Source organism: Acomys russatus, chromosome 29 (assembly GCF_903995435.1).
Source record: "Acomys russatus chromosome 29, mAcoRus1.1, whole genome shotgun sequence".
Classification (NCBI taxonomy): domain Eukaryota; kingdom Metazoa; phylum Chordata; class Mammalia; order Rodentia; family Muridae; genus Acomys; species Acomys russatus.
This window is the reverse complement of record NC_067165.1, coordinates 40,095,813-40,119,099: the sequence shown is the minus strand read 5'-3', so window position 1 is coordinate 40,119,099 and position 23,287 is coordinate 40,095,813. Positions and strand designations below refer to the sequence as shown.

The window sequence follows — 23,287 nt, the reverse complement described above, 5'->3', positions numbered from 1 at the left end:
GGGCGTCCCTTTTTACTGGAGTTGGAGTGGCGGTGATGGGCGGGCTGCTGATGGGGTGCGCCAGGCCCCGGCTGGCTCCCAGAGTAGCACCGAGCAGAGAGTATGAGAGACAGGACGGAGAGAAGAGGCATGGGAGGGGAGGGAGGGGTGGCTGGAGCACAGCCGGGGGGAAGGGTGGAGTCAGGGTGGGCGCTGCTGCGGCCCCTCGAGCAGCCTCGTCACCAGCCGTGGCAGGAGGAGGAAGAGGAGGAGGAGGAGGAGGAGGAACCGGGCAGCCTGGAGAGGGTGGAGAGAAGCAGAAAAAACAAAAACAAAACAAAAGAACAAACGAAAAGAGCGCAAATGAGAAACCCAATGGCAACAGCAAGTGCAGTATGGAAATGCGTGGACAGATGAGCAGAGGAGGACAACGAAGATGGGAGGGAGGGCCAGAGGAGAGAGACTGGTCAGTGCAGTGTGGGCAGAGGTCACGGTGGGCACCAGACGTCCAGGGAGGACCTTGCTGAGGACAGTGCCGGGAGGCAGGAGCCTCTCAGGGTCCCCGGGTTCTGGGTGGAGGGCTGGCACAGGGGCTATGCTGTTTTCTCTGGGGGCTAATGGGACAAGCCCTGGTCCCTCTCTGGGGAAACTGAAGTGCCCTAGAGTGAGGGCAGCAGCGATCTAGGCAGGATGGCAGGAGGGGCCTCTGTGACCAGTGTTGTTACAGGTCAGTTGGTTTGCTGCACACCGTCTAACCCTCCTTGGACGCCACTTGCCTACCAGCCTTCTGTCCCAAGAACGGCTCACACGGCAGGGACCCTCACCTGCTGCGGTGCTCTCGTTGCCCACAGGGGTGCTGGAGCAGCTGCGGTCCATGGTGGATGACTCGGAGGACGCGGCCCCAGGGCTGCAGCCAGTGTAATCCATGCCTTCGTCTGTCTCGGCATCCATCAGGCTTGGGGGACCCTGAAAGAAAGGAGAGGGGCCCTAAGGGGGTGTCCCACGGGTTCCTTGGGTATTATGGACAGCACGGCCTATACACCTGATAGTTGAGTCCCACGGCCTCGGCTCTCACCTGGGATGGGGGCACTCGGTCAAAGTTCTTCCCCAGCATCCTCCGCATATGCTTCCGGGCATGTGAGGTCATCTGGTGCTTGAGGAGAAAGGAGAACTGGCAGCCTTCTCGGATGCAGTGGAAGTGGCTGTTCACCTGGTTGTACTTGCAGCCTGCAGATGTGACCATGTCAGCATAAGCTTCCCCAGGTAGTGTGTAGGCAGATGGCGTTTGGGGGAGATGTGCTTTCTCTATGGAAATACCTATAGCCAATCCATCCCAGGAAGCCCAGGGCTGCCTGGCTGTCTAACCCCTGGCCTCCCTTCTGGCTCACACGGGGACAGGTGGCAGGCTTGCCCTACTTCTAAAAGCACCATTCACTGACTGAGAAGCTACCGCTCGGGGCAAAGGACCCTCAGGGACTTCTCAGCAAGCCACTTCGGTTAGATCACTGGTCAGCTGGCCTCCACCCTGCCTCCAACCCCCACTTGTGTTTTGCTCCAGGCTAAGAACAAATAGAGCAGGCAGGACCGAAATGGCATCAGCTAAGGGCAGGCGAGGGCCTGCCCGTTGCCATGGTACCGGGCTGGCCAGGTGTCTTATGTCATCTCCCAGCTTTGTTTGGCCCCAGCGACTACCAAAACCACCAAAAGTTGAGTAAGTAAGGACAATTCCACAATCCCCTGACAGCTGTAAGTCGAGCCTGGTACAGCAGAGGCCACCAGGTGTGGACACTGTTGCTGTGGCTACTAGCCCTCCTCAGGCCATAGGTCCTTTCTGAACTAATACTTGAAGGAAAGGCTTGTTTTCTTTCTCTTCTGGCAGTTAACTTGGAGTGCCTCACCCTTCACCTACAGAGGAGTCAGAAGCAGCTGGCAGCAGCCTCCATGGACTCCCCCAAGGCCCTTGCACCCTGACGTCACACAGGACAGCAGAGGCCTGGCCTGAGGACACTGCGTCTGTCAACCTGCTGCTGCCTGGCTTCCAGTTTCCAGGCTATTCCTAGAAGGTTCTTGCCCTCATCTGCAGGTCCATAGAAGTTTGCCTCATCCCGAGGCTAGAGGGCAGGACTGGGGCTCCTCCCTACAGGCACCCCCAGTGCCTTGGCCCGGAGAGGCATCAGGAGACACCTGCCACCAAGCTCAGAATCACCAGCAGCCTCTGTCTCCTGTTCAGTGTACTTCCGCAGATCCCATAATGTGCTTGACTACAGGTTTCTGGCACCGAGCTTACTTGCAAGCATATGCTAAATGCTTAAAAAGGTAAATAAATAACCGAGACGGATGAACAAACTCGGCTCGTTTTGGGCAAGACCCTCAAGATTACAGAGCTCCCAGGACTGTTAAGTCTTGTTTCTTTCCTTTTCAAAGAAAAGGAGATCAAGAGTAGCCGAGCCCGGGATGCCTGGGTGCTCACAGCCGCTGGGACATCCCAGGGTCACCTGGGGCCTACAGTGCCCACCTACCCAGAGAACCGAGGAGCCTGGGGGGTGATAGGGGCTGGTGGAGGTGCTGGTGAGTGGGGAAGAGCTGGGCCACCCACTAGTGTCTACTCAAGTGCTGTCCTGGGGTGGGGCCAATACTTAGGGCCACCCTCACCATCTTACTGGGATGTCTGGGCAGGAAGAGCTGCTCAACACCAGAACACCTTACAGCCTATTGGACAACACTCGGAAAATGACATCTGTCATATATTTCACAGATTATGGGGCTGGGGGTAGTGACGGCAGTACCCGGAAAGGTACCCTAGGCCACCAGAACCCCAGGGATCAGAGCCACAGTGCAAACTTTACTGGAAGTCCCTGCCCACGCTTGGCCTGGGGTACCTAGCCTTCCGCACTCCTCACGCTTGGTGAAGTATTTGAACCCATTTGCTGCCCGCCGCTCTGCTTTCTCGTGCTTCTTTATATGCCATGGAAGCTTGGTGGTGATGTTGGTGACAAAGTAGCAGCCCGTCCGCAGGCAGTGGTAGTGTCCACGCATCCGGAACTCACAGTGCTTCAGGGAGGCAAGAGGTAAACGTCAGGACAGACAGTAGCATCTGGGAGCTCCTGTCTCTGGGCCGTGGAAGGCTCTTTGCACCTGTGTTCTCCCATGCTCAGGGTTAGGAAACACAACTGCATGAAAGTAGTATTGTCACTTCATTAAAACATCCTACCTGGCAATCTGGTGACTCCTTGCTAATGCCACACCCGGAGCAGACATCACTTTTCTATTTTCAAGTTTGTCCCTGGATGACCAGACCTGGACAGACATCACTAATCTACCCCAGCACTCTTCACCCTGAACAGGCCTAAACCTTGGTAGACATCGCTAATCACTAATCTTTTTCTGCACACTTAGACCTTACTTGGGACTCGGGACTAGGCCTTTGAAGTGAACCTGATCTGTCCTTTCTGCCTAGGCATGGACTATTCTATTTCTTTATTGTAATGAGCCTATTTTAAAATTCTAAGCCTCTGGGGAAAGGAGGCATATAGCTATTTCCAGGATGGGCACGGATGATGTCAAACACACAGTAGCTGAGACAGCATTTAGTCACCATTGGGAGTTAGGGCTGAAATGACAGCCCTCCCCCACTGAGCATCAGTCTGGACCCCTGCCCAAGGGCCTCCAGGGGCTCCAGGGACAGATAGTGAGTGTCCTTTCCAGTGTCTGGCGCATGCCAACTTAAAAATGGTGTGAAAAGTGGAGTCCTTGCCAGAAGGCACTCGCCTTGGGCCTCGGGCCTCCCCCGCTCTGCCTCACTGACCTGGTTGGGACACAGACACTGCAGAGAGTAGTAGGCAAACTGGTCCCGCACGTTCACCAGGCTGTTGCTGGGGTTGATGTGGTCCAAGCAGTGGGACTCAGCCTTGCCCGAGGTCTTGCAGACATACTTGCAGTTCCCGAAGAGACAGTGGAAGTGGAACTTGCTGGCATACTTGCAGTCCGTCGCCAGGCATGGATCACTAGAAAGAAACCACAGCCCAGAAGGTCATTGGCATCCCAAGCCCTCCCTCAAGTGTCCTCACTTGGTTTGTGTTAGGGTTCCCTTCTCAGTCACCAGGGGTGTGTAATCAAGGGGAATGCAGGGGGTCACCTTCCTGCTCATTGGGAAGATTCAGGTAGAGACTACAGATCCCAGCATGCATCCCTGTCTCCTTTTGGGAACTCTTGCCTGGTACATGGGGATTGCCATATATAGGGTGCTCAGAGCAGTGCATGCTGGGACATGTAGTTTCCAAGGCCACACCTCAGGATTAGAGATAAGATGACTGCAGTAACTTCTTGGGCATAAAAATAATGGATAGTGCTGCCAGTCCTGGCTAGGTGCCAGCAAGGGCTTGGCTGGCAAGACATGGCACTGCGTGGATGTGACTGACTGACATTGCAGATGGGTAGGCAGTCCTACCAGGAAGTGCCACTACTGTGGGGTGTGAACCAGTGGTAACACGCACGTGGTGTTCATTCCTGCTAGAGCTCACAGCTGCTGGGACGTCCCAGAGTCAACCGGGGCCTACAGTGCCCACCTACCCAGAGAACCTAGGAGCCTGGGGGGCGGTGGGGGCCGGTGGAGGTGCTGGTGAGTAGGGAAGAGCTGGGCCACCCACTAGCGTCTATGAGGGTTGAGCGCCAGGCAGCTGCAGCCATGGCTAGAAGCCCCTAGACTACAGAAGGCTGTGGAAAGATGTGGTCTCCAAAGACTGGACCCTAGGTGGGAGCGCTCGCCAGGTTCAGGAAGCTAAGGAGGCTACCATGTCGGGGAATGGAGGGGAGTAATAGGAAACAGGAAAGAGACAAAAGATCACTGTACCCTTCCATGCCATAGGCCCAGCCCCAGGTGCTCAGAGAGGGAGGACAGCTGTTACTCAGGTGGTATAAATAATCCAATTTATTACTTTTTATTGAGAACAGGAAGCCACACACTTTATGATACAAAGTCACCGTTCTCGCCGCAAGAAACCACCACCAGTAAGTGAAGAAGGTCCCTTCCACCCCTGACCACTGTGTGGGCCTTGAAGGGCCTAAGCCCTGCTCCCACCATGACTTCCATGGCCTATCGACTCAGCCTGGGTATGTGCCACAGAGTTGGCCAGCAAGGTGGCCCAGAGGGAACATAGGCTTTTTGTAGGAGCAGGAAGTTTCCTATGGAACTTCCATACCTAGCTCACCACAGCCAGTCCTTGCAGGGTCTCATGGACCACTGGGGCTAAGGTCACTTGTACCCTCATTCCCCCACCCACTGGCTGCTCAGTACAGTGGACAGCTGAAAGGCTGAGTCCCAGAGGCCAGTGTAACTGGAGGGTGAGGAGCAGGGCCTGCTTGCCGCCCCGGCTACACCCACTCCCGAGACACAGGGACAGGTGCCGGCTCATGGAGGGACTCACTTGTCCTGGAACTGGAGGAAGCCGGGTTTGACCTGAGGCTTGGCGCTCTCTAGAGACGTCGTCGCCAGGGGCGAAGTGGGCAGGTGAGGCACTGAAGAGGGAATCTGAGGCATCTGGGGTATGGTGGAAGCCAGCTGCTTCCAGGCGAGCAGGGTTGGGGTGGAGGGCACGGAGACTGGGCTGGGAGTGGGCCCCTCCAGAGATCCGGGGACCACGGTGCCAGGAGGTGCTGGTGGGGACGAGGGTGCCAAGGGAGGTTTGGTCTCGGCAGCAGAGGCTGGGAAGGATGCCTCTGTAGTTCCCTTTGCTCCTCCTCCCTCCGTCCGGAAGTGGAAGCTGTGAGAGGCAGAAGAGGGCGTCTCAGGATGTCAACCCAGAGGACCCACTGCCCTTCCCTGTCTCTGATAGCAACTCAGGAGCCTAGTGTCCCTACCTCGCTCCCAGCATGGTCCCCTGACCCTATCCGAGCAGAGGGACTTGAGAACAAACTGCTGGTGCCACTGTCAACCTGGCCTAGAGCCTAACTCCATCTACTGATGGGCTTGGTTCCTGAGCTCCTGTGTAGACCTGGAATGTGTGTGTGTGAGAGAGAGAGAGTAGGCCTGTTTCCTCAGGGTCTCCCCCCCCCCCCCCCCCCCCCGCCCGCCTTTTCAAGAGTCACAGGGAGGAGGGGCTGTAGGCCCTGGTGCAGCAGCTGGGGAGGAAAGCCTGGCACGGAGCCTAGAGGAGCTCTGGTCGCCACTGCCTTATAGCTCTACAGAAACCATAAAGTTGCTGCAGGTCATCAGGTCAAAGGAAAGATAGAGGCCTAACATGCTGCTAGAAAGGCCTGCATCCAGGATCCCTGAATTTCCCACTGTGCTCTGGGCCTTTCCAAACACTCTTCAGGGAACTATGCGGGGGCAGCTGGTCCACTAGGTCTGGCAGGTAGCAGGCCTGGTGTCCCGCACTGAGGGAAGTCTGCCCCCTTCCTGGGGTAGCGCCTATAAAGAACTCAGGTGTGTGGCCTGATAACAACTGCATGGGGGTGGGGCAGGGTGAGGTATCTCTTGGAGAGTGGCTAGAGGCCTTGCGCTACCTCCATCCCTCCACCAGGCCCAGGGCCTAGCATGGATGAGGCTGTTGTAAGGACCCCCCCCACCCTCTCCACCCCTCGACCCTCACTCACTTTGCATGCTTGATGGCCCCGTCCAGGGTGCTGAAAAGGGCACCACACTCCTCCACCACACAGTGGAAATGGGCCTTGTGGAGGAAGTCACACTGGGCGTCGCAGAAGTCCTTGGTACCAAACCTAGTCAGAGGAGCTCACCAGTTAGAGGGTCTCAGTCAGAAACAGTGCCCTGGCCCCACACACACACACACACACACACACACACACACACACACACACACACACACACACACGCCATTCTTTGTAAAAAAAAAAAAGCCCTCACCTGCGGAGATACACCTTCCAGGGCTCCGACAGCTTCTCTTGAACTATCGCCTTCACAGCCTTGCCCAGGAAAGGTGAGGTCTCCCCGGCGGGGCTCCCCTCCACTTCCGTCTTGATATTCAGCAAGTTTCCGAGGCTGGGGTTGCCCTGAGACATCTGCAAGGACAGAGGTGAGCTTGGAGCTGGGGAACCTCAGGAAGGACAATGCCTGAGCCCTGTGGTGCTGGGGAGCAGAGAACACACATGCCCCTTTAGCTTTGACTAGAGAGAGGAGGCCCAGCTGAAAGACTGTGGCCTGCTGTGGAGCCATCGTTCAAGTTGAGGCCGCTACTCGGGCCACACACTGCAGCCCAATCTTTCCCTAGACTTTGCTACTTCCTGGTTAGTCTCCTGCCAGAAGGTATTCAAAAGAAATGCATGAGGAGGGATGGTGTGTGTGTGTGTGTGTGTGTGTGTGTGTGTGTGTGTGTGTGTGTGTGTATGCGTGCGTGTGCGCGTGCGCACACATGTATGTGTGTGAACCCCTATGAACTCCTTGAGAATAGAAGCCACAGAAAGGTCAGTAAGACGGTCTCACAGCGTAAGAGCAAACAGGTTCACTGCTGCTAATGCAGGTGAAGGGAATGTGAGGGGAACAGGAAGCAGTGGCCAGAGGAGGGCAGAGGACAGCAAGTGAGCAGCCTGGAGAGGACAGGCAGGGGGCCTCAGCAGGTGGAGGCGCTGCCCTACGGTGCCCTGCTGGAACCACTACACGAGGTCCAGCCCAGACCCAACTCCCTCTTCAACCCAGTCACTTGTGTACAGTAACCAAATTAATCTTGCTGCAGTCAAATTTATCATGTGAAGGGGAAATATATTTGAGATGATGTATAATTTACAAAGACCCTGCATTATTTAAAATAAATGTTCTGGAGCGACCTCTCCGGATGGCGTCCACGACCATTACTCAAGCCGAAAAGTGGAAATTGATGCTTTGCTCCCAATTTAGCCTCCCCCTCCCCACTCCCTTTTAAACAAACAAAAAATATATAAAATAAATAAATAACATTAATAACTGAGGGCCAGAGAAGTTAGAAGGTTCTGGAGAAGCTTTTGGAGCCCTCTATCCGAAGGGAAAAAAAGGTGTCAGGGGCTGAAATATATTTCTTCAGCCAGTTCATTAAATTAATTTGTAAGCAGTGGCTCTGAAATTATATTCGATGAAAAATGGCCTCAAAATTTAAATGGTACAAACTCATCTTATTAGAGGGAAAACATTAAAAAACAAACACATCCCCCCCAGCCCCCCAGCCCAGCTTTAATTTCTCTGGGTGGGGGAAATGGGAGGGTGGTGATGGATGGCTCTTACCTTATTCATAAGCGAGGATAAAAGAGATGAATTTGCCGGGACTGCGTGGCCATTTGATTCATTACTAGAACACACAAACCAAGGGGCTTCAACTCAGACATCCGTGGGGCCAGGCCCAGAGGCCCTTCCCTCCCAGCCAGCCTAGGCCTCTGAGGTGTCCACTCTATGCTGCACCTGCTTGGTGGTAGAGTGAACCCTGGACGGGAGGGTGGGCTCAGCTTGGTTCCCCAGGGCTAGCTGAGAATTACAGGCCCAGACCACCTCTCTGGGGCCCAGGGCAGCTTCTCTGGCCTCGCCTCACCTGAGTTCCTTCACAGTCAGGTCTAGACTGCGGTCTTGGGAGGCCTCGTGGGGGCCTGGGGTGCCAGCACTGTCAGGCTCCTGCTTCGCCTGGGCCTGGGGGAACTTGTTGGGGGTGGGCTGCTGCCCGCTTCCTGCAGGGGGGGGAGGGGAGGGGAGGGGAGGGAAGATGGGGTCAGAGGGGCTCAGGCACAAAATCTAGTGACCCCCCTCCCCACCCAAAGGGAGGGCAGTGGGCCGAATAGGCAGGGGGGGGGTCCCAGGAGGACTGGCTGCTGGCCAGCGATTTTCTTCCTGCTGACGAGATCACTTGTGACGTGTACCCCTGTGTGGCAATTCTTCAAGTGATAATTATTGCAAAATTATGTCAAAGTTGTCCTGGCTTAGGGCCTCCTGGAGGAGGAGAGGGGGGAGGCTGGGGAGGGGGTCTGGGCGGGGACAGGGGCCCTTCGTTTCCTCCACCAACTGTCAGAGTCGATTTGTGGGGCTGCCGCTTATGCTTTTATTAAAGACTCTGTTAACGCTGAGGGAAAGTGGCAGATCCGGACTGGGAGCGGCCCCTCCGTAGTCCCTGCCCACTGTTTCTGAGGCGACAGCCCTGTCCACACTGAGCATGCCTGAGGAGGGCGTCTGCTGTGTCAGGGCTATCGAGGCTGACGGCCAATCAGGGTGGTTCAACCTATGTGACCTCGACAGTCTCTCAAGCTGTCCAGGGCAGAGACTGCAGGCCCGCCCTGGATGCCTGACTGGGTACAGGGGGAGCTTGCTAGGAAGAGGCCACGGAGGCTGAAGGGGCAGGGGCAAAGGAGTTGCTGACAGGGTGGCATCCATGAGCCTTGCTCCCACAATCCCCAAGTGATTGAAATATGAATTTGCCCCCAAGGCACTACAGCTTACAGAGAGCTGCTCCAAAGATGCAGGTTACATTTTATTAAAAACAAAGGGAAACCTCTCCCCTCCCCTTCACCTGACCTTTCATTTTGGGGACACGAGGGGGAGAGATCTGTCCAGGGAAAATAACCTGACAGTCTGGTAGCCTCTGTGAAGTCTTCAGTGGCCCTACTGCAGGCCCCTGGCTGGAGGAGTGTAGCTACAGAGAGACTCCGCCCACACTTGGAGTGGAAGACAGGGGTTCACACTGGGCCGTGACCCTTTCAGGAACCTAAAGAACTTCTCGCCCTGGGGAGGGTCCACACTACTGTAGCTCCCAAAGTTACCTATTCTAGGCTCCAGAGGAAAATGTCCACCTAAGAGCCTCAAGAGGTGGGGTCACAGCCGCAAGTGAGTGCAAGGGGCCCTTAGTCTTGGCTGTTTCTGAGAGGGTTTTGGACAGGAGCGGAGCACGAAGGCTAGGCAGCCAGGCTGCTGAGGACAGGCCTGGGAGTAGATCTCTCTCCCAGTCCCACAGCTCCACAGGGCGGGGATCCTATCTCTGTCCTCAGCATCCAGCTGAGCAAGGTAGTCTGGGTAAGCGCCAGTGAAGGAATGAAAGGAGCCACATCCCAGGTGTGAGCTGAACTCTTTCCAGGATTGCAAATAGCACTGGTTACCCTCTGAGGAAGAGGGGCAGGGAAAACAAGAAAGAAAGAAAGAGAGAAAGAAAGAGAGGAAGGAAGAAAGGAAGAAAGAAAGAAAGAGAAAGAAAGAAACCTTCCAGCTGGGCGTTGTGGCTCATGCCTTTAATCCCAGCACTTGGGAGGCAGAGGCAGGTGGATCGCTGTGAGTTTGAGGCCAGCATGGTCTACAAAGTGAGTCCAGGACAGCCAAGGCTACACAGAGAAACCCTGACTCGAAAAACCAAAATAAAATAAATAAATAAAGAAAAGAAAAGAAAAAGAAAGAACCTTCCAAAGAATAAGGAAAAAGAGAAGAGAAAGAAAAGGAGACAACGGGGAAAGCCCCGCGCGTCACCTCTTGGCCTGGTAGTGCTGTCCAGGGGGTAGGATGCAAATACCCATTCCCTAGGCTTACGTCCCACTCCATGTCAGCTAGAGAAAAGCCAAGAGAAGAGGTGGCCTGGGATAGCTCTGCTGAGGGACTCACTGGTGACCGGGCCAGCAAGGCCTGGTGCCACTAGAACACCCAAGTGCTCAGAGACAGGGACTACCGACCCGCTCCGCATACAGAGAATCACAAAGTCCCTGGGTGTGTGGCCAAAGTGAGGGCCCCCGAAGAGAAAAGCCAACAGGATGGTGACAGAGAAAAAGCAAAGAGAAGGAGCTGCTGGTGGTGGTGGTGGTGGGGGGAGATGTGGGTGCGTGGACCAGGCACACCGTGCTCCAGTCTGAGTACTGGGAGTTGCCAGTTTCCAAGTGTGCTTGCTTACTGGGCAGGGCCCAGCCTGCTCACCTGGGTCAAAGGTGGCAGAGGGCTTGAGGGCGGCCGCAGCCAGTCTGGCCATCATGGGCGAGATGAGGCCTTTGCTTGCAGAGATCCTCTCCATTATAGAGGCAGGGGGCACCGGGAGAGAGGTGGCAGCTGCGGGGGCTGAGTCTCCAGCTCCGGAGGCCACCAGAGCTGGCATGTCAGGGGTCGCCGAGGATGTGGCCCCAGAGGGCATGGGGCCCAGGAGCCCCGGAGAGCCCACGGCCAGTGAGGTACTCCCACGGCCAGGAAGGAGAGGGAAGTAGGGTGCGGTGGTGGGCAGGCCTGAGTTGGAGAGGGCCAGTGCTAGGGGGATGGAACCAGACAGGCTCTGGGGCAGCAGGCTTGCCATCTTGCTACTGGGAGGCTTGGTGGCACCAGGTACAGCCTCGGCGGCGGCGGCGGCGGCAGTGGTAGCAGAAGCCGCAGCGGCCAGGGACGCGGAAGATTGCTGGCTGGTGGGGGAGGCGCTGAGGCTGGAGTTCTTGCTGCTCAAGGCAGAAAAGTCCACGAGGTCGTCATTGCTGGACTCCTCGTGTTCCGTGTCCTTGGTGCCCAGCAGCGAGGCCGGCAGCCCCAGGGCGCCGGAGGAGCGGATGTGCCGGCGCTCGTGCTTGCGCTTGTGTGAGGTCATCTGGCTGGTGGAGGTGAAGGTGAAGCCGCAGCCGGCGCGGATGCAGTGGAAGTGGTTGGTGGCCTTGCTGTACACGCAGCCCTCGTACTTGCACTCCTCGTATTTGTAAAACTTCTTGAAGCCGTCCTTGGCGTAGGCGTCGTCCTTGATGTGGTAGCTCTTGTGCTTCTCGATGTCACACTTGTTCTTGAAGGTGAATGTGCAACCAGGGCGCCTGCGCGGGACACGAGGAGACTGGCACACGGGGCTCACGGGAGGAGTGGTCCCTTGGGGGCGGGGCCCGGTGACTCGGGCTGGACACCAAGGCAGGGCCATTAAGCGGTCCTGCCCGCCTGCCTCTATTCCCCAGAAGGGGCAGGGCCCTGGTGATGCACGGTCCCCTGCCGGCCCCTCCTCCAGCCTCCAGTCACTCACCTGCAGTGGAAGTGCGTGGTCTTCTGTCCGTAGAATTGACAGTCGGCTGTGCCGCAGTCCTCGGTGGCTCGGAAGCGCTGGAAGCCATCGTTGATGAGCTGGGTGTTCTTCTTGTGGAAGTTCTCGTGGGTCATCACGTCTGAGGTACTCGTGTACACCTTGTTACACCCCACCTGCACAGGCCAGGATGGTGGGTTAAGGGTGCAAGTCTGGTTCTCCCGGGCCAACCAAGCTCAGCACTGTGGGCTTGGAGCCAGGGCCATGGGGGTTCTGTTCAGGGAAGCCCGGCACCTTCAAACCTCACACTCCTCAGGCTAACCCCAGCTGTGACCCTGCAACCTTCCCAGGGTGTGGCTGTCTGTGATCAGTCTGCAGAGTACTGGACTGTCTTCGCACCCCATATACTTTTAGGCCCGGGCGAGATACCCACCTTCTGGAGAAGTTGGGTTTGGGGGTCCTAGCTGGTGACTCAATTGCTAAAGCCTTAGGATTGGACATCGGCTGGACCCTGGAGGTCACCATTATTTCCAGGACTTCCACAGTGGATGGCTCGTGGGCATGGGGCCCTCCCACCCACTGTAGCTGGGCCAGGCAGGCAATGTTGCCATATTGAGTAAAAAGCACCCTCAAAGACTGGGCTGTGCCAGTGTCTGCACCATCTCAGGCCCTGAGGGTGCCCCCCCTCCTCACACCGGTCTGTTTCAGAGAGGCCATAACAACCCCCCCTGGACAAGTTCGGGGGAGGCATGCAGGCTGCTATTTGCAACCCAAAGTTGCTCCTCCTGGGCTTGACACCTTGAAAAAGCCCAGACTCGGTGTGGCATTAAAACAAAGAATTAAACAAAAAACCTCTGCAGGAATCATTTGCAATGCTGCTCTTGGTGTTAAAGCCCGAAAAATGTCGGTCTATATAAACAGCTCACTGAATTTCCCCCACACCAAGTATGGCAACAGGGAAGGCCCCACCCTGGCCACCAGACACTGCCAACATCTGAGCTTCTGGGACTCTACTCGCCAGCCACCCCTAGCCTGGGTCAGGAGAAAAAGGAGGGTCCTGGCTAATCAGGCCCTGACTGCTGGAGTAGAGGGCTAGCGGGAAGGTTCCAGAGCCGCCTCCCCGCCCCAAGGCTGCCAGCGCAGCAGGCACCTGCATGCAGTGGTAGTGGGTGCTCTTCCCGTTGAGGTGGCAGCCGTGGTAGTAGACACTGCAGTCGTCCAGCGGGCTGAAGCGCATGAAGCCGTGCTGCAGGGAGTTGTCTCGCTTCTTGTGCATGTTGTAGTGTCGGATCACGTCCTGCTTACTTGTGAACCTCTGCCAGGAGAGAGCACCAAGTTGGCAGACGCCCGGAAACCCCAGTCCTTGTGCCAAGAGTGCTTGGACCAGGGCTGGGCCCCCAAGGCCTTTTGGTCACCCTAAAAATAACCCTGCTTAGGGGTCAAGACAGCCACGGCTGCCCAGCCAGTTCTCAGCACACCGGCCTTGGGTGGGCATGATTCCAAAGACTTAGAAGCCACGCCCATGAGCACGGAAGGTGCACTGGGCTAGCCTTGAAGGGCTCTGATGGGTGACAACACCCTCTACCTAGTTAGTGCTCAGTGCACAGGCTGAGCATGTAAGACAGAGGGGGTGGGCATGTACAGCTGGCCCAGAGCTACCTCCTCACCGGCCCAGCTCTTGCCAGTAGGGACAATAAACATGTGATCTCAGCATGTGTTTCATCTGGAAAATGAGGCAGTAAGGCCACCTTCTGAAGGTCCCGGAAAGACAGCCAGCTAAGCGGTTCAGACTGGTAAGTCCAGCCTTGGTCCATGCTAGACACAGTGAAAGGGGCCTGGGATTCACACCACTGAGACACCAATGGCTGCTGTAGGCCCTACTGGGACTGCAGACAGCTTAGACTGGGCCCTCTGCCTATCCATGTGAAATTCAGGTGGCAACTGGAGGGCTCCCCCGCGCCCCGCCCCACCTACTTCCAGCACGAGTCTGAGCTGGCTGGTCACTGCAGTGTGGCCTGTACCTGGTAGTTGCACTCTGGGTCCAGGCAGTGGTAGTGTTCTCGGTACTGGTAGGCGCAATGGATGTGGCCGCAGTGCTGACTTCCGGAGAACCTGGAGATGGAGTGGAGGGTCAGAGCCATCTCAGGACGCCAGTCCTCGAAAGGACTCTGTGAGAGCCCAGGCCCGAACAGCTATTTCTACCCCGGCCCCAAAGATGTACTTCTGGGGTTTGGTGGGCCTGGGTGGAAATACAGAGGGGACCAGGGTGAAACAGCAGAGGCTGGGAAAGCCGAAGCCAGTGCTTAGAGCTGTCAGGGATCCCAGGCCTGCCTGCAGCACTTGCCTGGAAGGCAGTGCCAGATGGAGCAGAGGTCGGGGCTCAGGTGGGGAAGAAGCAGCTGGGAGGAGCCACAGCATCCAGTCAGAGTAAGGGATGGACCAGAGAGGAGACCTAGAGCCCCACACAACCCAAAGGCCTTTTCAGCAGGTAGTGGCCTGACCACCTTCCACCAGCCATCCCGGTAGCTCAACTCAGGGAGGGGCCCCTGGCCAGGCCAACCCTGGGCTGTTGCGGAGAAGTGTTAGAGGCTCTCTCTCTCTGTTCTGGGCTTTTCCTGACACTTGAAACAGTCCAGAGTTATGAATTTTTAAAGCACAGCATCTGGTTGGCTTCCCGTGGGCAGGGAGCTCACTTTCTAGCCAAGTGCACGGCCAAGAGCCCTGCACTGCTGGCCGCTGAATGGCCCCTCTCCCGGCCTAGATGTGCTAGGGCGTGGCTCTCACAGCCTTAGTGATGGCCAGATGCTGCTAGCCACTCTGGGAAAAGCCAGCCACGACGACGGCCCTGGGGAGGCACTTGTACTCAGCCAGCCTGTTCCCTTCCGTGCATGACGCATTGTATGGGGGTGGGGACACGAGCCCCACTGTATGGGGAAAGCCACCAGCAATCAGTATTTCAATGGAAGCTGCCAAAAGGGCCATCTGCCGAGGCGCTAATAGTAATGATGACGATAACAATAAAGAGAAGACGGAGGGCGAGGAAGAACATGGAAGACCACAGGAAGACAGACAGATGCCGCCAGGGCGTGACCCCTGCCACATGTTCCTCGAGAGGCTCGATTTGGGGAACGCATGGAGACAGATCTTCACCTGCCAATCCTGGCTCCTTCAGGATGGACCTCAAGTCTGGCTTCATCAAGGTTTCCCCTGTGGGATCCCAGCAGGCCATGGCAGAAGGAGAATGACTGTCTATTTCCCTTGACCCCAACCGCTCTACTGTGGCCTGCGCTCTAAGGCTCCACGTGAAGGCAGGATCCAGGTCAGCCGCAGAGGGGCCCCATGCGCTCACCTGTGGCAGGCCTGGTACCAAGCCTTTTCCCTGCATCCTGGCTCTACTTAGGTTATAAGCTGCCTAAGGACTGTGTTGCCTGCACTAGCCCAAAAAGGGAGGGTCTGACATGGACACAGGAGCAGCTTCTCTGGGGGAGATTAAAGACAGAGAGATGGGAGACGCAGAGAAGGCGGCCTCTCAGCCCTATGGACGAGCTAACGCACAGGTGGGTCCACAGTGCTTGGGCATTCCTGGCTTCCCCCCACCTCTGTCCACAGGCTCCTCCCCAGGGGCCTACCTGGCAATATATTTCTGGTAAATGTTTACATCTTCGGTGACAGCTGGTTTATCTGTGGGCAATCCGTTCCTGGTGAGACACACAGGGCACAGCCGATTAGCGGACGGGGGTGGCCTCAGGCCCCAGGAGCATCCGATGGGCAGCTCCCTGCCCTGGGCCATGGCTCCTCTCCCTGAGCCCTGAATCACTCTGAGGCACTCAGGGTGGTACTGAAAAAGCTTGTTGGCAGAAGCCCAGAGGAGCTCTGTTAACGCACCTCTGACAGGAGTGTGCTACCCTGAGCAGGTAGGGCTGGAGGGCCCAGCCAGGCCTACAGGTAGCCTGGGTGGCAGCCAGGGCCTGAGGTCCCCAGCATGTAATGCAGATAAGCAGGCTGATGGCTGAGGAGAAACACCAGGCAGCCAGAGAGGAGACAGGAGAGGACGGCAGTACTGGATACATGTGGAGGGTGTGGGCAGTCACCTCCCATCCTCATACCAAAGAGTTTCAGCTGGATCTGCCTGGCTCACAGCCTCCAGGACCTGTAGGCCCCACATGGCTGTTGCAGAGGAAAGGATGTTGTCTGGCTTTACCAGATCCATTGTTTTAACATCCCGGCCAGTCCTCTGCCCTGGATTATAGTTCATAGAAGGCACCCTCACCTAATTGCCTATCTTCTTCCTGCCTTTTCAATGGACCAGGCTGTGAACCAGGAGCAAGCACATGCATGGCAAGCTGAGTTGCACAAGTGGCTGTGTCCAACTCAGTAAGCCTTGCAGGTATGAAGGAAGGTCTCCCTAGCCAGTCTGGACCCAGGGCTTGTGGTTGGGGTGGGGAGAAGGGGGGGAAGAGGCAGGGGGAGCTCCTTACTTGACAGTGGAGACAGTTCCCGTGGTGATGGAGTCTGTTTTGGAAAAGGTTGACTTCAGGTACTCAGGAGTGTTGAAGGACAGGGAGGCGGGTGGCTCAGGTCCCGGCCCAGGGGCATTGGGACCACTGGGCACACTGGTGAGGGGTGTAGGAACCAGGCTGGGGGTGGGCGGAACCTTGGTAGGGCCTGGCTTCTGGATGCCCCGAACGTCGTACTTGGAGGGGCGCCCCACCTTGCCTGTCTTGAAGGCAATGGCCCCGCCCATGTCAGGGCTACCCTCCCCGGGTTTGAAGAGGTGCAAGTATTTGACGTTCTCCAAGTCATACTTGGACGGCTTCTTGTAAGTGCTTCCGTTCTGGGGCCTCGGGCTCTCACCCGTCTTCAGTTTGTGGATGAAGAAGTCATACTTGGAAGCACGGGCTACCAGGCTCTGCATCTGGACACTGCTGTGTGACGGCAACGGCAAGATAGTGGCCTTGGTTTCTAGGTGGGCAGTGTTGCTGGGTAGCCGTAGGCTGGGCAAGGGGCCTACCACCTCCTTGCCTGCCCGGTCCTCAGCCTTGCTGCCATGGGCCGGCCAGGGAAGCTGCTCGCCGGCCTTGAGTTTACGGATGTATTCCTCATATTTGGAGAATCGTGCCCGCTTGCTGAGGGCGTCCTCAGAGGTGGGCAACACGGAAGAGGCGGCCACCTCGGGGGTGGAGCCTGCGTGCAGCTTCTCGAAACTGATCTTTCTAGCCAGCTCATCCCTGGTGTTCTGGTCGTCATAGCCGAACATGCCGAGGAACTCCGTCATGGTGGAGGCAGCGTAGTCCCTCAGAGAGGAGGCTTCTCCTACAGGGGAAAGAGGGGCGGGTCATTCCTGGGAGGGAGCAGGGGAGAAGGAACCGGAGAAGCCCCTCTACCTTGAGCCCCCACCCATGGAGGGAGGGGACCCATGTGGGGAGGGGCGGAGCAGGACATGATCTATGGACATTTGGCTCACTTGTTAGGTTTTACGACTCTTAAATTAATTTGTTTTAAAAAAAAGTAATTAATACTGGGGTAAAATAAAACGAGTTCATCAATGCCAGGAAAATCAATTTCCTAAATGTTCTGGCCGATGGCTTTTCAGTACATTAAACAAAGTTTCATAAATGTCTCCGCTCTCTCGCCTTGGCCTAATATGAAAGAGAAGCCATTTTACTGGAACTAAGGCAAGAACCCAACCTGCCTCCTGAGGTGGGGACAGGGGTCCTAAGGAGCAGAACAGGTAGTGTTGGGGATCACTGACGAGACTGTCAGGAGGGACTCCACTGTGAGTCTGGGGTCTGCTCGGCTACATGGCCACCCTGGGCCGATGAAGGACTGGCCTATGATGCCTCAGGATCTGACTGACCCTCTTGGCCAACCTCCTCAAACTTCCCCCAGTAACAGAGCTGAGTGGAGGCAGGGACTATGTCAGTGTGCCTGCTCAGACTTTGTCAGTGGCCACAACCACCACTGGAGCCACGGTGTGTATGGTGGACACGCTCTTCAGGCCTCCTGGTCACCTTGCAGCCCCTCTGCTCACATAGAAGGGTAGGTTACCTGGGAGAGTGAAGGGTGGAGCCGTTCTAGGGTAACAGGCCTGAGGGCAGGGCGTCCAGCTTCCCCATCGTCCATACCCAACACTATGAGACTTGTTCTCTCCCCGCTTCTCTCTCTCTCTCTCTCTGTCCCTCCGTCCCTCCTTCCCTCCCTCCCTCCCTCCCTCTCTCCCCACCTCCCCTTCCCTCCCTCTGTCCCATAAGGACACACATACATATTCATATGCAACACACATATTCTCATATACATTGTCACAGACACACTCTCCCATACTCCACTACATGCATACCCATAATAATTTACGTATGTTATATATGCACACTGCATCCATACCCCTATCCCCCAATTCTACACACACACACACACACACACACACACACACACACACACACACTACCCCAAGCCCCAATACCCATGCTCCAGGACAAGCCTCGGCAGGGCTAGAGCAAAGGGAACCCATCATATTGCCTCTTCCACATGCAATGTGTCACCACAGCAGACGGACAGTCCCCAACATACTCATTCCTGTGCTACATCTCCTGTGGGCTATTCCCAGCATCCAGGTCAGGCGCACACAGGCAAGCGAGATGCAACAGCCCAGGGCTCCATGCTTTACCTGCCTCCGCGCTCTCTCCACCTGGGCACGCGCAAAGCAGCCAGGCTCTAGGCTAGAGGCTCTAAGAGCATGGTCAGAGGGGACTCTTGACTCCAACCAATCCTGCCAGCTTTAGGAGTCTCAGAGCGTACCACAAGGGGAGCCTATGGAGCAGGGTACCCTAGCAGGAGAGAAAGCCCAGCAGGATGTGGAAGGAGAGTCTCTGGGCCATCATGGGGGGGGCAGTGGGACCCCACTAGACAGAGGACAGTCAGACATCCCCCTGACACCCAGATGGCTCAAGGAGCTTACGGACAGTTGGCTTGGCGAGCTGACGGAGGATCAGCGCAAGCCTGAGACCCAGACACGCAGGTTGGGGGCTGGCCTGGGAGTGGGCTCTGAATGCTGGGTGAAGTGGTTCAGGGACCGGGGAAACGGGCTAAAAATAGGTAGAGGCAGCTGAGTCCTCACTATATATGGCAGAGAAACAGAAGGCTCCGAAGGGCAGGCAGCATCGAACAGGGAGGGGACCAGCAGGGGTCCCACAGGCAGCCAGAGTCCTGGGGAGCCAAACCTATAGTGGGCAGGTGGGGCTTGGGCTAGAGACCTAGTGCTCAGGGCTGAGGGGGCCAGGCCAGAGCCGGGGGGGGGGGGGGGGGGCGGATGGTGGCAGCCACAATAGTCCATGCCCTGCTCCTGGCTTCCCAGCTCCCAATTCTTGGGAGGAGGGGGGAGAAGACCGGAGGAGAGACGACCTGATGCCCTGGCCATGGTGGAGCTGGGTGTGGGATGAGGGTGTCCCCTAGCCCTCTCCTCTCCTCAGGCCCAGCACAATCACCTTGTGTCTGGCAACAGCAAGGGCTTTTCCTATCAGAGGAAACTGAAGGTCACACTTCTCCTCATTGATCTTGCAATGTTTGTTAATTACTCTGTCACTGATGTGGCGAAGGATAATTAAACAGCTCTGTTTATATCTTATATGCATAATTATGTGGCTGCGCAGGGCTCCCCGCACAGGGAGGAGATGCGCCCCTCGCTGCAGGGGGAAGGGGACAGGGGAGCAGACAGAGGAGGCGCAGGGCTCCAAGAATAAGCCTAGGAAGCGGACCCCAGATCCCAGGGCTCCAGTCCGAGAGGAGACCCCTTCTCCTGTCTGAAATGCCAGGCCAGCCCTGCCCTGGAGTGAAGACTGCTGTGTCCTAAGGACAAGGAGACACCGAGGAAGTCAGGCCTCTGCCGTTTTGTGGCAAACAGGTCAACCAGAGGAACACGTCCAGGGCAGCTGCATGTTGAGGGGAATCTGCGGGCTGGGCCAAGCCAGGCTTGTGGCTTCAGAGGGCAGGACGGGACACAGGGAAGGAGACAGGGTGGAGTGGAGGCATAAAACCCTTTCAAGACTTCTCAGGCCACCACGAAAGGACCTAGAGATGAGGACTCATGCTATTTGTGCCACCACGGACACAACCCCATTGGTCCCCATACCGCAGCCAGGTACCATGGCCCCAAACAGATTCACCGCTCTGCAGGTGCGTGCGGTCACCCACGTCCCATCCACCTGTGCACATGTCCATCTGACTCCCTCATCCTCTCAAAGCTCCACCACTAGCAGCTCCCCAAGCTGATACTCAGGAAGCTGCCATTGCTGTCCTGCCTCACCCCCACCCCATCTCTCCAGTCCTGGCTGGGATGGATGAGGTATCAGTGTTTGGAGGAAAAAAAAAAAGGAGGAATACTCTGGATTACCACCCTTGCTTGCTGGGCCACTCCAGAGTACTGTGCCCTTTCCCAACCCCCTCCCCCCGACTCCCCCGCCACTCCACGGCCATACACACACCTGAAGCCTGCTTGGCACTGGGGCCGCTGTCATCTTTTGAAGCCGTACCGTCTGAGTCCTTCTCTTCCAGGATACTGCTGTCTTTTGAGGGCTCTTCTGCATGGTCTTCTTCATCGCTGCAGCCCTGTGGCTGGACCATGTAGACGCCCTCTGGGGGCAGCTCCAGGCCCTCACGGGCAATGCGCCCCAACACTGGTGTCGGTGCAGGCTCCTCACTGTATTCCCCATTGACCCATTTCTCGATCACTGCCCGCCTCTTGTCTTCTTCACTTCGGGGAGCCCGGGTCACCCCAGACTCAGGGCCACTGCGCTCTTTGTCCCGGGGACGTAGTGGGCTGCCTTCAGCTTGGGGACCAGTCTCTGCTCCCTTCTCCACGACCACCTGTCGGCTCAGCTTGGCACAGATGGCGTTGAGCTTCAGGCCGCCTTTGCGCTTGGCTGCCATCGGAGGCTTGCCTGCAGGTGGGTCAGTGCACCGGGTGCCTTCAGCTGCGGGGATGGAGGGGGGCATGGAGGTGAGAGGCCTGCACACCGAGAAGCTCTCCACCCCCCTTGATTGACCACAGTTTTGTCAAGCTGCCCTGAGTCCACCTGGCAGGTGTCCATCTCCTGTATCGGCCTGGATGCACCAGGCTGGGCTCACACTTGCTCTTCCCCAAGAACCCAACACAGAACCTGACACGAGGCATGGGAACGAATGATTCTTGGAAGCAAGCACTCTGGTGCGGGATTCCTGAAAGCATTTCCTAGGCTTGCCTTGCCTGAAATAGCCCCTCTGTGAGGTGACACGTCCATTTAACACAGGAAATGAAGACACAAGCAGGTGAAGGGGCTGGTGTGAGGTAAGGCTGGCAAGTGACGGTGCTGCACTGCTGACAGCTTGGCTCTGCTTCTGAATGTTCCACCTCACCACAGGTCCCCGGGGAAGAGTCAGCCACAGCCAGCTCCCAGTCTGTGCCAACCTCCTGCCTTACCGACCCTGCAGCTCTTGGCTGGCACCTTCCCCACCTGAGCACCTTGTTCTCTGGCAGCTAGCTCTTTTGCTAGGCCAGGTCTCTGGCTCTGCCCCCTGCCCCTAGTTCCTATTTCTGCTCATTGGTCATTCAGGTCCTCTCTAAAGCCTCCCTTCCCACCTCCGCTTGAAGTCTGGCCATTTCCTAGGGCTGCTTCTTTTCCACAAACAGTACGGGCTACCCAAACACTGAGCTCCTCATAACCGTCCTATGGCCACTCTTGCTGTCTCCCTTTAGCTCCTGTAGCCATGGAAGATCTGGCTGGGCCTGAGAAGTCTCCTTCCTAACCCAGAGGACCCTCAGTGAGGACAGGGTGGGACTAGCTGAAGTTACAGATCCTGCGTTTAACCTCTGGAGACAGCCACTGAGGAGCCGGAAGCCATCCCCTCACACTGCTTAGCCTGGCCTCCACCCTCATGAGGCCTGTAGGGTCTCAGAGGCACATTGGCCAGGAAGACTAACAAGGGTAGACACACATACAGCTGTACTCCCATACAGCGATCTCTCGTCAGGTGTCCTCCCATCCACTTAGTGAGGTCTTGCTGTGTGCCAGACCTTGTAGTGTAGCCAGACACAGGGTAGTGGCCACATGGGAGGTCTCTGCTCACAATACCTTTGCATATAGGGGCCCCATCTACTTTCCATAGCTCTTGCCAGGGAAAATGCCATGACCCATATGGGTCAGAAGTCTATATGGGGGGTTCTGTTCAGGGGCTATGACCTATGATGGCCAAATACCATGAAAGACCATCTCCTGGGGGCGGCCCACCTGTAGCTAGATATGTGTCTGCCTAGAGGGCCATGCCACACAAAGATAACAGCCTTAACTTGCACATGCAGACTAACCACCCTTCAAATATACAATGCCCAGTGGCCCCAGATCCCTGCCTTGTCACAAGCTGTTCATACGTGAGGCTCTGCCTGGCCCAGAAGGGACCGGGTAATGCCAGCCTAATCCTCTGCCACAGAAAGATCTGCTCAGTCCTGTTCCCATATTCTTAGTCCAGAGGTCATGGTTTTGTCCAAACCAGTGCCCACTGTATTCGTGTCTGCCCACGGCACCAGGTCTGTGCTGTCCAACACAAATCTCTGAGCACTCACATGTGGATAAGTCTTGAAACTCAGTGACGGGGCTCACGGTCACACCCCATCCCACACAGCCTCTGGGCATGACTTCTAACAGGGTAGCGGGCCTCACCTGGGCCCCTTTGTCTCTGTCTTGGATGGGAAGAGGCAGGCAGGAGTGGAGGAGCCTGCACTATTTTTACCAGGAGGTAAGCAGCCAAGTGTGTATGGCAGACGGCAAATGAATCTATAAATATTTATCCCAAGGAAGAGGGAAGCACAAGCTCTCAGGGCTGCACTTGCTTCTGGCAACACCCCCTCCTCTGGTCCCCACCCATCCTGGAGCCTCCCTGAACCTCGGCCCACCCAGCACAACCCACCCGCTCTCCATCTCGGCTCTATGCCGAGTCTCTGCCCGGGGACCCCACCAGCTGCGATGCAGCTGTGCACCCAGGGCCCACCCCCAGCCCCAACTCCCTTTGCTCGGAGCCAACTCCCTCTACACCTGCCCTCCAGCTGCTGCTCTGCCCCAGACCACCTGTCATCCAGATGTTGCCCTCCCCCTGACTCTACTGAGGGTCCCAAGGGTGGAGGTGGAGAAGGAGGAGGTGTCTGGGACCAGGACACAGGGACAGAAAGGCACAGGCAAAAACAGGCTTACAGTCATAAGTGTCCACGTGCACGAGTGCGAGGCTGGGGTGACAGGAAGGGGCTTATGTATGAGAGCTGAGAGCTGAGCCGCCTGCCTACTTTCCGGGCCCCCAATAAACTTAAACCGGCCCCTCCCTCAAGGCCCTGGGATCTACCTACAGATTAGCATCCCCCCACTGGTCTGACC

General features: G+C 56.7%; 1 protein-coding gene across 2 annotated transcripts in view; it reads right to left on the bottom strand.

The window, feature by feature from the left end:
* Casz1 (castor zinc finger 1) overlaps positions 1–23,287 on the bottom strand; it is a 62,910-nt gene that overhangs the window by 3,218 nt on the left and 36,405 nt on the right. For both annotated transcript variants that reach the window (XM_051172103.1, XM_051172102.1), the window contains exons 3-18: positions 20,372–20,860; positions 16,373–17,207; positions 15,524–15,592; positions 13,916–14,006; positions 13,045–13,209; positions 11,898–12,070; positions 10,835–11,697; positions 8,487–8,619; positions 8,186–8,249; positions 6,839–6,993; positions 6,571–6,693; positions 5,403–5,738; positions 3,785–3,983; positions 2,859–3,030; positions 1,055–1,206; positions 804–945 (exon numbers count right to left, since the gene is read on the bottom strand). In XM_051172103.1, the coding sequence (XP_051028060.1) occupies positions 804–945; positions 1,055–1,206; positions 2,859–3,030; positions 3,785–3,983; positions 5,403–5,738; positions 6,571–6,693; positions 6,839–6,993; positions 8,186–8,249; positions 8,487–8,619; positions 10,835–11,697; positions 11,898–12,070; positions 13,045–13,209; positions 13,916–14,006; positions 15,524–15,592; positions 16,373–17,207; positions 20,372–20,860 (4,161 nt within the window). The remainder of the gene's footprint in view (positions 1–803; positions 946–1,054; positions 1,207–2,858; positions 3,031–3,784; positions 3,984–5,402; positions 5,739–6,570; positions 6,694–6,838; positions 6,994–8,185; positions 8,250–8,486; positions 8,620–10,834; positions 11,698–11,897; positions 12,071–13,044; positions 13,210–13,915; positions 14,007–15,523; positions 15,593–16,372; positions 17,208–20,371; positions 20,861–23,287) is intronic.